Consider the following 14,550-nt stretch of genomic DNA (forward strand, 5'->3'; position numbering starts at 1 on the left):
CAACCATTTGAACCATTTAACTCGTTGCATCAACACGTGATTGAAGCTTCATCTGCCGATCCATTCAAAGAAAGTTGAATGAACTGGGAGACCACATTGGCTGGATCATTGAAGGCCACCCAGCTCCCTTCCATTTCCAGACTGAAACTAAAACTAAGACTGAAAATGTTTACTTTTTCTTGTTACAGACCTGTATCTGACTCTACATTGGTCTAAAACTACCAGTCCATATGATTCTGGCATCCACAACTACACATACAATACAGGAAATTCACCACTAGAAGTTTCTAGAGTTGAAGAATATATAGGAATCCTGATGCTTGTTAAAATGAAGTCTTACAATTACTGTGACGAAAATACCTTTCATGCGAAACTTCCATTGGTACCATTGAAGCGCATTTTCGGCTAGTTTGACGGTGAGACATTCGGTTCTATTTAGAGTATGGGAATATGGTGTTTTCTTACTCACTTCAAAAGGATAAGCATACATTTGGACCTATCCAAAGATGAGCAACGAATTCAGTTCGAAGATAAAATTGAAACTGTAGGATGCTTTGTGCATTTTCAGTGAATGAGGTACTTCTTGCAGGCGCGACTTTTGGTAGAGAGGCTACAATTGCCAAGGCATTGTAATTTCTACTTAGATTGTAAGGTTCTTGCTTTTCTACTTAACTATGATTTACTTCCACTGAACGACGGCTCTTGTTAAGTTAAATCCAGACACCTTTTTTCAAGTCTGCAGCTCTCAACGTTTGTGGGTCTGCGATGTAAACTTGCGATTTAACACGCATATTTTTATTTGAAATGGTTTCAGTGTGGTGTTTGATATGTTTTTCATCATTAAAACACTAGATCCAGGTAAAAAAATGCACACGTAAAATCCATCGTATTTTTAAGTTAGTGCTATGATGCAACGATCACATGTTTCAATATTATTGCTGTGTTCTTTGATTTAGATGAGTACATGTACATTTCTAGACGTCGCCCTACCGTTTCACACTGACGGTCATAACTCAACCTATTAAAAAAACCAAAAAGGGAAATTAAGAAGACACTCCTTGACGAAAATTAGGGGGAGAGAAATGGGGAGAGCGCCAGAAAGTCTCCTTTGTCGCTCACTGTGGGGAAAACGAGGATGTTCATCTTGTTCTTGGTTTGAATGTCTCTGAACTTACAACAGATTGTCTACTTTCTAACCAAATGTATGCGATCTTGGAAACTTGTTGCTTTATTTCCTGTCAGTCAAAAAAATTATTTAGATTCTTGATATAGCAGTTAAAATAAACTGTTGATAAATCTATTATAACAACAAACCATTTAATATCAGAATAGTAACTCAGTTTTCCGAGCAATTTTCGAGAAGTAGACCCAGTTAGCATCCCCTTCGTCAGAAACTTTGTATAAAGAAGCCCTGTCTAGTTAGCAAATTACTTCGGAATTAAGAAAGTTCTGTCGTGGCGCTACGCTGCAACGATAGCACGGAATGAAAGCAGCACTACAAGAAATACTACTTTTGATGTAGGTTTTATCCAAAACATCGGATTCGTCACTTCTTCCTTTGTGAAACTTTTAATTAAGTAACATTACTAACAATAGACGATAGGCAATGTTGCATGGCACAGATTGCTTGAGATGATCGGGGATTTCATGCACATGATACTGAGACCATGGTTTCATGACTTTCCGTTGACCTTTCAGAAATCCTGCCCACAAACTTAAAAACTGGAAATATCCGTAACGGCATTTTTGACCCAAGAAAGATCTAAATAAGATACTCTCAAATAGACTAACCTTTATGGTAGAAAGACTATTTTAAGATACAAAAACCGATTATAGACCTTGGAGAAACTCATAAACCACGCAGAAATACCATCTACATTCAAATCTTTCGGTTCTCGTGGTAAATTTTTTATTCTGCCAGTCTACTTATTAGCTGGTCAAGTAAGGGTATAAAAATTCCAGAGTCACTCTTGGCGTTGCATAAAGGGACAAGCATTTTTGTACCAATCTTAGCATCCCTCAAGGAGGCCACTATTATGAAGGCTCATCTCAGCCATCAATTTCCCTCATTTCTCCTAATCTTATCGCCTTGGTGCAGTAACTTAGTGCTTAAAGCTCTATACTTTCAACCACTGGGTTACATTAAAGCCTTGCCTCAACTATTTAGCTTCGGCCATACTGGTGATATTAGTAGCTTTTACATAACGTGTTTTTGAGTTACATTTCTATTTTCGTACTGCATGGTATTTTAAATTGAGATTTCCTATACTTACAGTCCTGTGATTTTGTTAGGCTTGTGCAGAGATATTTGTTTTTCTAATTGTTGTACATTACGACCATGTTTCATTGCTTATAATGGTCATGAAGGCACTGCATAATACCTTTTGAAATCCATATTTGGCGAATTTATACAATAGCAGCTGTAAAATGAATGAGTTGGTTGGAGCTAGTAGGATCAATGCCTGACCATCCGAAAAGGCGTTCATGAATACAGTCTACTTAATTTGATATCTACAAACTTTTCTAGGGTTTTTGTAAACAGTGAACCAATGAGATAATCGGAGGACCTTCGTTAGCTTTACTATAGGTGTGATGATGTACCAGAGCATTAGACAACCATAACTTTATTCAAAAGTTATTATCATCTCACCTGTCTGGTTAGCAATTCAACATCACCTACAGATTCGTTATCTGTGGTCGTCACCCTATCACTTTGGTTGTGATTTCAGTTTTGAGTGTAGCACATTAAATATTCCTCGTCTGATCATTCATAAGTAAGTTCATCGTGAGGTACAATCTAACCGTATCTAAACTCATGACCTCCCTCTTTATGTACGTTATTCAAACATTAAGCCTAAATGTATTTGTTTTACATAAGATAAGTTACGACATTTATCTAGTCACTTTTGGAGCCTGAAGCCAGTTCGCATCTGACTTCTTTGGACTTGGTCCACAGATAGAAATCCAATATTAGGTATCTTCGTTGTATCCTTAATTAGACGACTTGCTAACACTCAGAAAGTGATAAAACTTTTGGAAGAATTCCTTTATCTTCCATCTAAAGTGCAATCAATGAGGATGTAAGCAAAGATTTTGATCAAACTACGATGTTTATTCTTGCCCTAAGGTCTTATAATTTTATCCAATAGGACAGCGCACTAACGACTTTGCCCCTGGAATTGAGTCCATGAGTTCCCGTTTTGCTGTTGAACTCGTCATTATACATACACCTCCAGTACTACGAGTTACTGTAAGTCTTCAGGTATGTGAATGGCTTATTTCAGTTTCTGAGGTGAGACCAAATAAATAGCCATACCCGAATTTATATACAAATTTAAAATACAGCGTAAACGCATTGGATTATATAATTTCAACCCATGAACCATGTTGTTTGGCTGCATGTACGGTTCAGACACCGAGCATTACATGTTGACTGGCACACGGTTTTAGGAGACTCAGCGTAGCATATTTGTTTTGCATAAGTCGTTTTAATTTTAAACGGAGAATATAATTGCAAGATGGTGGCTAAAGGCAGTTGACAGTAAACCCTAAACCTAGGTTTTATGCCATTCGGCACTCGTCAACAAGGTGTACCTGTAAATTTAAGGGAACTTACGCTCCCTGGCATATCCGATCTCGTGTCACCTATCCCCTCAGTCAGAGGCGCTACGGTTTTTTAGTAATTGCCTTGAACTTTATATCCGGTGACAAAGTTTAACGACCTCAGGCCGGTTTAACGTGACAGAATGCATTAGATGAAGTATGTGGTCATTAAATTAAGGGAGTGTCCGGTAAGTGAATTTTTATTTTATTCATTATTTTTGTTGTCATGAATGTATGAGATGTAACAGTGACTGGGTACTCAAACTGTGTCACATGAGTTTCACGGACCATCTGTCAGTCTCGATGATACGTAAAGACCGAATTCTTGGGAATCGAAATTTATTTTTAGTAGCGAATGTATCAACTACGCTCTTAAGATATCCTTCTACCCCTGGCTATTCATCTGAACCATTTTGAAATGGGTTTTCATCAACCTATTGTCTTGTTTTGTTCAGTATGATCACTAATTATTCAAAGAGGTATTAATTCACTTGTCTTTTGTTCAATAAAATCTGTTTTGTACTTATAATTCCGTCTCTGTATTGAATCATTAAATTTTAAATAATACACAAGAAAATGTTTGGGTTACTCTATATGAATTTTGTCAGATAATCGTGATCCTTAGTGGTGATAACCAGATGTTTTATACAACTTTGTTTCGTTATGTTCATAGATATAGGTTATGGTCATCAAGAAGAAAATATCATTGAAGATTATTGTAATCGGGGATAGTGGGTACGTTTCATTTTGAACATTAGTGTTTAGTGTGCGAGTGTTGGGAAAACGTCTTTGATAACCCAATACATCGATAAGAAGTTCAGTAATCAGTACAAAGCCACAATCGGCGCAGACTTTTTTACAAAACAAGAAGTTTTTGATGACCGTCTTGTAACAATGCAGATTTGGGATACTGCTGGCCAGGAAAGATTCCAGTCTCTCGGAGTTGCGTTTTATCGTGGTGCCGATTGTTGTGTCCTCGTCTATGATGTTACTATGACAAGTACCTTTAAAACGTTAGATTCGTGGAGAGATGAGTTTTTGGTGCAATCAAGCCCTCGTAATCCCGAAAGGTTTCCATTTATTGTAATTGGGAATAAATGTGATCTAGATAATAGAGCTGTAAGTGATTGGTAACTTTTGTTACTGTGTACTTGTGTTTTAAACAAGTAGGGAAATTACATAACCTTAAATGTTTTCATGACCTTTTATAAAATATTTCGCAATTCTTAGTGTAAATCTAACACGAGATGATGTTTTGGTGTATCTAAGCTATTTTCGTTGTTCATATATATGTACTTCGAATTCCATGACCTTGTCATCTAGCTAGAAAAGTTATTTAATCCAGGTACTGAAATCACTGTCAAGAATCAATTATTCATCAACTATTTGGTCACCTTATGCAACACCTTTCGGTTGTGATTAACATGCTATGAGGAATTCTATCGATTTATGTTTATTATTAACCAATAACAGAAATTTAGGTAGGCTGAATGAGGATTATCATTTTTCTAATGCCGAACTAATTTAACTCAGTTTGCACTGCTTAACACTCACAACCGAAACTGTGTGTTTACAAACTTCCTAATTTAACAAAATCTTCCGGAGGCCATTTCAGTTACATTTTGTAGTTGAACTTTTATGATAAACTGGTTAATTAATGTAAAGTTTCCTTCACAAGTGACTCACTCTCTATGACTTTTATCTTTTCTCACTTGACAAGACATCTAATATCATCGTTCTCCCCTGCAAAAGTAGAGTTTCTGTACAATTTTAGACATGTTTCGTATCTTAACTGGTCAGTTTACGTTTTGCCCATTTTATGTAGGTATCCGAAAATCGTGCAAAGCAATGGTGTCAAGCAAATGGTAACCTTCCATATTTTGAATGTAGTGCTAAAGAAAATACAAATGTTGAGAAAGCTTTTGCTCATATTATAGGAGTCGCCATAGACGAAGAGTCTGCGGTGAGTTTTCCATTTTTATCGTAAGATTAATTAATAGCTATTTTGTCTTGTTAAATAACATTGTTCATTTAGATTATTATCAGCTGTGGACTATTTAATAGTGCACTGTTTTTATCTGACTCGTTTAAAGCTTTTTACTCTTCTGTATGTCGACTTTATTAAATAAATATCTGGTGTTTGAAATCTTCACCTGGAGTTACAAAATTGATAGAAATGTACTCGAGAGTTAAAAAACGAAAACGTTGTGATATATAACTCTTGATTTTGTGCTAACACTACATGGTAAATTCACATAAGCCGTTTCAGCTTTTGACTAATATGTAACTTTCTAATACAATGATTATCAGTTTTGCTTAAGAGCTAGCTATGTATCTTACCGTATCCACAAGTTATCCAAGTTCAGCAGCTTAACCTTAACATTATATATACGTGTCGATATATTCCATTTAGTCTGATTATAGTAATTTTGATCACATGAAATTGTTGGTCTTTTTAATATTGTAAACTTTGGAATATTTTAAGTGAATAATACCAAATTGCATATATCATGGAAAATACTAGCTAAAAATCAATATTTTGAGCTTATTTTTCTATGAAAGAAAATAACGGCAAGTCCTGTGTATGAGTTTAGTAAATCGATATTATGAACTATTCGCTTTCATATTTTACAACTTAGTTGCATGTTTTAAATCCAATAAGAATTTAAGATGAACAATTTTCAGACTCTAATTACAGTATGGTTCTTAAAAAAACATATTTAATCTCTTAATCATACCAATTCATATATCAGTCACGTTTAGCAATAACGAGCTAGACCAGGTTGTGTTTATGTAATTTAAGTTACCACTATTGATCGAATCATATCTATCCATCACCAGTCATTTATGACCACATTTTTGTTATTCGGTTGAATATTAATTAGTTTACGCACCATTTATTATTAAATCACTGATATTTTACGTATTCCACAAATGAAGTTTATATTTTTAGTTTCAACTCAATCAGTCAGTTACAACGTAGGACCAGGAACATATATGCATCGGTCCAAGTTGCCACACATCATTAGCACAACGGGATGAACACCAAATTCATAGAAGTAGCTAATTTAGTGGTGGTAATATATAAAAGGAAGATTGTATTTAAGGATTAAGTATAGGACGAAAGATAGATATGAAACGATTTTATTCTCATAGTTTAAGAGAAGACAAAGGGTGTATACACCTACGCCATTGTGATCAATCCTGAGCCATGTCACGCGTATCCCAACTAAGTAGTCTTCATCTAACAGCATGGCTCAGACTATAAGTTAGTGACTTCAAGCACTGATGCCACGTTTTGGTTTGGCCGCCCCTAACTCTTTCAACCATCGTCAATACTAGTCAACATAGCGCGTCGTGGTAATCGGTGTTTAGGCATACGTAACACGTGGCCCAACCATCTCAGTCGATTAAGGTTCATGACCTCATCAACTGTTTTACCATCATTCCCTAATACTCTGTGTCTAACCTCACTATTATTTACTTACCCGGTGATCCCAGCAGATGCGAGCAATATTTCTAAGACATCTGTGGTCAAATACTAGTAACTTACAAATATCTTCTACTCTTAATAGCCACGTTTTTCAGCCGTAAAGTAGAACAGAATGAATTGCTGCACAGTATACTTGTCCCTTAATTGATAGACGGATATCTCGCCTTCTTCATAGGTGAAGTAAGTTGGCGAAAACTAGACGAGCTTTCTGAGTCTGTGTAGAGATTTCGTCAGACACCAACTCATTAGGGCTGATCAGACTTCCAAGATAAGTGAAGTTGTCGACACGTCCGACTACTTCACTCGCTATCCTTAGTTCAGGTGTTGATGCAGGCCAGTCCTGGAGTAACAAGTTACGCATCCCAAACATCCTGGCATTGTTACTCAGTGCTAACAGAAGACTCTGCTTTTTATCAGCGTCTTCATCAAACAGGACTATGTCATTTGCGTATTCTAAGTCGACAAGTGGATCTCCTGTTAAGAGATCAATTCCTGAAAATTCAGTCGATGAGAGCGTTATTCCCAGCAGTAGGTCTATGATGAAGTTAAATAGAAATGGAGATAGTGGGCAGCCTTGTCGGACACCACTTAAAGTTGCAAAATCAGATGACAGTTCGCCATAAGCTCTCACTCGACTGGTAGTGTCCGAATAGAGGTTTATGTACTTCTGAGGTACACCTTTCAATGACAGACACTGTCACAGAGCTTCTCGGTCTACAGAGTCAAATGCTGCTTTCAAGTCAAGAAAAACTATCATTGTCGGACTCCGATAAGCATGCCTATGTTCTAAAACCTGACAAATGGTGAATATGTGGTCGATACAGCCACGACCGTGTTTGAAGCCAGCCTGATTTTCTCGTGTTTGCAGTCTTTGTCAGAAGTCCGATAATTGTTGAGGCTAGTATTTTAGATGCTACGTTAGTCGAATTAATCTCTCTATGGTTATCGCAGGATGATTTTGACCCCTTTCTATATATTGGGACAATCAGTGATTGCAACCAGTCAAATGAGATTACAATCAGTTCCCAGATTTTAACTAAAATACTAGTCAACCTAGTCGTTAAAATTGGACCACTATATATAAAGACCTCTGGAGCCAACCCATCTGAACCAGCTTTTCTTCCTCGTTTCAGATTAGCTATAACCTTTTGAACTTCAACTAGAGTCGAGGGACCTACTTCGATGTTCGATTCAGGTTGTTTGGGAATAGTGGATAGTTGTAGATTAGCTGAAGGCCAGCTGAACCACTCATTAAAGTGTTCCGCCCATCGTTCTAAACGCCTGGGCTGAGAGCAGATAAGTTTCATCTTTTCCGAGATTGTCTCGCCTACAATTGACTTCTTAATTCCGGTTTCTTTTATTAGTCTGAAGAGTTGTCTGGTGTTGCCTACAGCCACTGTCTTTTCCATTTCTTTTACTTTCATTGCTCACCACTGCTCACGATCGTTCCGTAGACTTTTGGTTAACCTAGATCTGATTTGTTTTCGTTCTTCATCTTGTTCAGAGCCTGATGGGATGAGTTTACGAGAATCTATCAGTGCAATAGACTTAGAAGAAATCCATTGTTGTTTTGTAACCCTTTGGTTTAAATTACTAATATATGTTACTGCTGTTTCCAAAGTTGTTCGTATATCTTTCCTAGCGATATCTGGTTCAGCCTCGTTCTCAGAACTACCTAAGTGTGACCTCAGTTGTTCCTGGAACTTACTTTTGTATTTCTCGTCACTGATTTCAATTCTAATGGGTCTTCTTAGTGTAGTTTTTCTTCGTACAGTGAGGCGCAAACAAATGTGTGCTCGTATTAAAGCATGATCAAAGTCTAAACAAGTATTCCAGTACGAGACACAATCTTCTATTGTGATTCTCCAGTGATGACTGTTGGCAATATGGTCTATTTGAGTCCATCGTTGGTTTGGTGCAGGTGGTCGCCATGTTAGACGATGTCTCACCTTATGCCTAAAATCAGTGTTTGCTAAAAATAAACGATTGTCTGAGCATAGTTGCAAAAGACGATCACCATTATCTGTTCGCTGAATCGGGATACTAAAATATCCACCTAAATGTCTTTCTGTTTGGTTTAAGCTACCTACTTGGGCATTAGAGTCACCTGCTACGAGTACAATGTCTGAGCGTTTAGCTTTTTGAAGAAGTTGAGAGAGCTTTCTGTAAAATTCGTCTTTCACTTTATCCGGGCTGTAGTCAGTGGGTGCGTAGGCAGAAACGATGGAAAGGCAACTACGTGTGTCACTCTGCTTCCGAGTTCTTACGGAGCCGTTTAGCCGAACAGCACATAGGCGACTGTTAATGGGGATCCATTCTAATAGTGTTTGTTCTGCTCTCGCACTAAGTGCTATGCCTACACCTGCAAGTTCACGAGAACTAGCCATAGGGTCGCCAGATACACGGAGGGTGTATCTCGTCGGCTCTCCATTTTGGCGAGGTGAGGTCAAGTGAATGACCACACTAGAATCCTGTATGCGTGTTTCGGAGACACAGCATACATCAATCGTACGAGATTCTGAGGTCTTAGCCAAGGAGACCCGTTGACTGATTAGACATAGGGTGCGTACGTTGAAGGCTTCAATGTGTAGTTTGGAGCGAGGTTTCTGTAGATGTGGGACGGCGTTTCGCGCACTAGAATCGTTGGCTATGGTGACACTTGAGGAGGAAGCCGAAAGAGAAGGTTTGGTGTTGAAAGTCGAGGTGGGAGGAATAATAGGAATTGAAGAAGGAGATTGATTATGAATACAGTGATCTTGAGTGATGTTAGAGGTATCAGGGCGGTTTTCACCTCTCGGTTGCCCACACCGTGAAAGGGTTCTTCTAGAGGTACCTGAAAAGGAAATCAGATTGGAAGTGGTCTTAATGGCCTGAGAGCGTGACCGCAGTGCCCAAGGGATAACTGCTTGAGGTCGATCACCCACGACCTTTTTATGAGTAATTTTAGTGTTAGCCCCGTATTAGTTGGGACCTTGCCGCTGGAGACAGATATCCATGGAATAAGGCGAGGTGTGCATTTTTGGGATCGACCTTTTCTAACCCCATCCCTCGTTGTGGGAAGGCAGCATCGATGTCATGCTGTTTGTCTGAAGGAAACACCTTACTGCCGTCATACCTCTGTACCATCAGCAGTACGACTTCGCCTTCGGAGCTTGGGTTTGCTACTTTTGGTCTTACCGCTCTTCAACCAACGTGTTGGGCGTGGTAGGAATTTGAGGAACAATTGTTCCAACCAATATACCTCGATTGGTTCATCGTGATAGGCAAGCTTGGCCATCACGTTGAGGTAGCAGCAATGGTCGGGAGTTTCAGCTGGGTTAGATGTACATTTTATAATCTTATTGACAGAAAACTATTGGGTCAAATTTTTTTTTACCGATATTCTACATTCATATATGTCATATGTAATTTATACTATTTATTTTTATGCTACAAGTTGCTCAGATTATTGAATTTAGTTAGTTTTTAAAGACTTCTAGTTTTGATTGCCTACATTAGGATGTCTGCCAATATATTTACTTTATTATTTGTTCCCTTCACTTTGTAAGCTTTAAGATAAGCGAAATTAATGATCATGTATTATTATTGTTATTATTATTATTAATGGCTTTATTCAATATTATAATCTGGTACAATATAGAATTCTCAGCACTAGTTATTTCAACAAGTTTTTTTTTTACCAAAAAACAGAAAAAAACAGAAAATATATGAAAAAAGGTTTAAAAAAGTCTGAGTCTGTACAAATTATCAAATTTGAGAAATGCTTAAGAATACAGGTTATTTACTAGGTCAACTCTAACAGCCTGTTCGTCACAGAGTAAATTTGCTAGGTAAGGTGTTACAGAACTTTTATAGATTTGCTTGCGTGCATGGATTTTAATGTATTTTCATCTCTATCTACCAGTAGATATAGTGCTGATGTTATTTTATTAAACATGGAATGCTGTGTGACTGATCGGCCAACCCAAAACTATGGAAACATATTGAGTTTGTTAAAAAAAATGTATAAAGTTGGTTGATATTTGACAACCGAGTAAATCTGCAGTATCAGACGCGTGTTCTTTAGTGCTGTGGTTGGAGATATCCTAACAGAATATTCACCCTCAAAAATTACACATTGACCATTGTCTTTACCGTATCAGACGACTTTAATCATAGTCTTTACGTGTTTTTTTATGTCGTACAACCTGTGATCGTTTTGAACCGCTAATTTTTATAAAAAGTAGCTTAAGCTTCACTGTATCCTACCTCTGCTGTCTCAAATATTTTTTTCTATAAAACCCCTGACAGTTTTTCCGTAAGCTTTTGAACTTAATCCAGCTATTTCATATCAAAACGGAATTTATTCTCAGTTTACTGTGTCATAAGCTCATTTTCTTGATCATGCACACAGGTACATAGTTGCTAGTTAACGGTTAATACAAATGTGTCCAATTTTTAAAAAGTTATTACATGTGCATCTTATTAATAAGACCAAATCGTCTGTTCTACGTATGTTGTCACAAGATTGCAGTGCTGTTATCGGCTGGCTTTTTACTTTATAACTCGATAAAGTTCAATGAAAAGAAAATAATGAAAGTTCGGTACATTTATCGTATTCATTTCTGAAAATGGTATGGATTTTGCATCACCAACTATGACAGTTGCACTTGTCATTAATCTAAAAGATTATCTTAAAAGATAACCTGAGATCTAACATAATGTATCGACTGGATTGATTACATTTCAAAAATACCATGTCACAAGAAATGAAGAAGGAAACCGAGTAAGATAAGTGAACTCCCTTAGGGAAGTAGAAATATCCCACTATCTGTTAAGTGTAGAATAAATCCATCTATGTTAATGCAACTGATTAACAACTGTTCATTTAATCACTAATTTAGACTCCCTTTTTAATTCGCACTATGAAACAGATTGTCTCTCACATACTTTAGCATTTAGCCACTGATCAATCTTTTTTTATTGGGTTACATAAATTCCCTACTATCTAACCTCTTGGATTTCTTAATTTCCTTCCTGTACGCTGTATATCACTATATATTGCCGTTACCGTAATATATTAAATATTAACTTCTATAGTCAGCCTACACCTTACTAGAACTTAAGAACAACAAACCTGAGATGAGGAAACGGGTTCCAATCATGACCACTAAATTCTGTGTCAAGTATGCTCTAATTGATCGGTTTCGAATTGTAGGGATACTTACCGATACGTGACAGTATCGGTAATCGAAACGCTCAGCAAAAATGTATAGTGAAAATGTTGTAATTTAATACTATTGATCAGGTTAGAACGCCAAACTGTCCTAATTATATCAGGCGAAATCGAACTGGACTGCCCATCCTCTTCATTTTTGCTTAGTTTTGTTATTTACATACTTTTAGAGATAACACTTTCCCATCTGACTTCAGTAATTCAATCTCCCAACGGGAGACGATGGTCGATTAGAAGTATTCAGAAAAAATTTCCTTTCCTGTAAATTTGGAACGTTGCTTCAATTACTAGTCTACATCAATACCTAAAGTAGTAGAGCTTTTTAGGCATTTCAATGATTGCGCGAGCTTCATTAGTACTAAGGTTTCGGGGATAATGAAATCTTAACACCTTCTCCTCCAAACGTAGGTTAAACAGGTCTTCCAGTTAAATTTTTAATAAGTACGTTCGAACGTAGACATCTCTTCAGAATTTATATACATACCTCAAGAAGAACTTTTTCTTCCAGCTCTATATCTGCTCAGTAGCTATATTATATGTTGGTAAGCTGATACATGAAGCCACTAAGTCAAGTTTTTAGCGAAATTTAGTATTAATACTCATGAATGTTGACTAATTTTACTATCTATCTATAGTCATCGTTGTGGAGGTATACACTATAGTCCAGTTTATTTAAAAGGTAATTTACTTTGGAAGTGATTTTATTTGTTTCAGAAGCTATAAAGTAAATGTAGCGTGTTTAAAAAAAAAATCTTATTCCAGATAATTAAAATCGCTTAAATTCTTAACTGTTTTTCTGTACAATTCAATCGTATCTAGACTACATAATTGTAATAAGTTGCTAATATATGCTATTCAACCAGTTTAATCAAGATGAGAATTGTAATTTCCTTCAGTATTGTTATAGAAACTTATTTTAACACCATATAGTTTAGGTTTATTGTCAACAAAAGTTATCTGACAAAAAACCAGTGAATAAAATTTTATTGTAGTCTATTTGATTTCTCTAAATCAATGACTAAATTCATTTGACACATTCATCAAATCAAAACCGTAATTTTGCTTTGTTTCAACGTTTATGTTCACTAAAACTATGTTTTTTGTTAACTTTAAAATTATTAATATTGATGTAAGATTTTTTTTCTTTATAGACAAATCTACACTCTGACTATCCTGATAGTATTCGTTTGGGAACTGAAGAACAAGAAAATCAAGACAGATGCAGATGTTAAAGTCATTCTTTTATTGTTTCTTTTTCTTATAAACATCATCAACATTATGGTTCCTCATCAATAGCAAAAATCTAATACTACTACTACTACCACTACTCTGTGAGATAATTACATTGTTTCTTCTAATTCACATTTTATTGCTCGATAAATTGAACTTAATGGTTATTCATTATCCAAACATTCATTTTTATACATAAGTTTATTGTTGAAAAAAAATATATATAGTGAATAGTTAATTCTAATGACTGGTTTTTAACTATACATATTATTGTAATTTCCTTCATTCATTTATGTGCTTTGATTGTTTCAACATATTATATGTTTAAAAGATTTGTGACAATTGTTTTGTTTACCAAACTTCTTTTACTTTTCTATTTCATATAAAATAGTTTCTATAGAATCCTAATTCTATGATGCTTTTTTTGGTTCTGTTTTCATTTATTTCATAATTATATCACGATTTATACAAAACAAGGATAAGTATTTATTTTCTAATGAATCTACATACCAAATAAATTAAACTTAATGATTTAGCTTGTTATTGATCATCTTTTACTGGTTGAGAAAAAATATGCTATAAATACTATTGTCATTTTCTAGTGTTATTACGTACGTTTTTTTTGTTGATTTCATATAGTTAATGTGTATATAAACATCTAATTATAACCTACACTTCATGTAATTATTACATGATTTATAAATCACACTTTCTCTTCTGATTTATCATTACAATTATTATGTTGCTATTGATATTTCAGACCAATGTTTAATTGATTTCTTGAATTTTTTAACCTCTATATCCGTACTCTAATTTCTGCTAATTTGCCTCATAAGGTAAGAATAATGAAAGATTACGGATAAACTAACAGGGAATTTAGGTATCATTACCAAGGTTTGGCTTGATATTTCAAATAAATTGAGCATTGGGTAGATTGTTATATATATATTTACGTGTCGACAACTTCAAATCGTTTGCAATGGCGAAGGTGCATCCACTCTTTGTGTTC

The 14,550-nt window shown here is 35.8% G+C and overlaps 1 protein-coding gene across 1 annotated transcript; it reads left to right on the forward strand.

The window, feature by feature from the left end:
- The first annotated feature begins 578 nt into the window (after positions 1 to 578).
- On the forward strand, positions 579 to 14,268 carry Smp_067140 (putative rab9 and). Its single transcript, XM_018794268.1, has 5 exons — positions 579 to 647; positions 4,277 to 4,338; positions 4,377 to 4,722; positions 5,429 to 5,566; positions 13,463 to 14,268. Exons 2-5 carry the CDS (start codon positions 4,286 to 4,288, stop codon positions 13,541 to 13,543), a joined length of 618 nt encoding a protein of 205 aa, XP_018648697.1. The 5' UTR covers positions 579 to 647; positions 4,277 to 4,285; the 3' UTR covers positions 13,544 to 14,268.
- Positions 14,269 to 14,550: the final 282 nt, after the last annotated feature.

Source organism: Schistosoma mansoni, chromosome 1 (assembly GCF_000237925.1).
Source record: "Schistosoma mansoni strain Puerto Rico chromosome 1, complete genome".
NCBI classification, from domain to species: domain Eukaryota; kingdom Metazoa; phylum Platyhelminthes; class Trematoda; order Strigeidida; family Schistosomatidae; genus Schistosoma; species Schistosoma mansoni.

Coding starts and splice junctions, on each gene's coding strand:
- Smp_067140 (XM_018794268.1), top strand. CDS start 4,286: ATGGTCATCAAGAAGAAAATATCATTGAAGATTATTGTAATCGGGGAT. Junction 4,339..4,376: donor ATTGTAATCGGGGATAGTGG/GTACGTTTCATT, acceptor TTAGTGTGCGAG/TGTTGGGAAAACGTCTTTGA. Junction 4,723..5,428: donor GTGATCTAGATAATAGAGCT/GTAAGTGATTGG, acceptor CATTTTATGTAG/GTATCCGAAAATCGTGCAAA.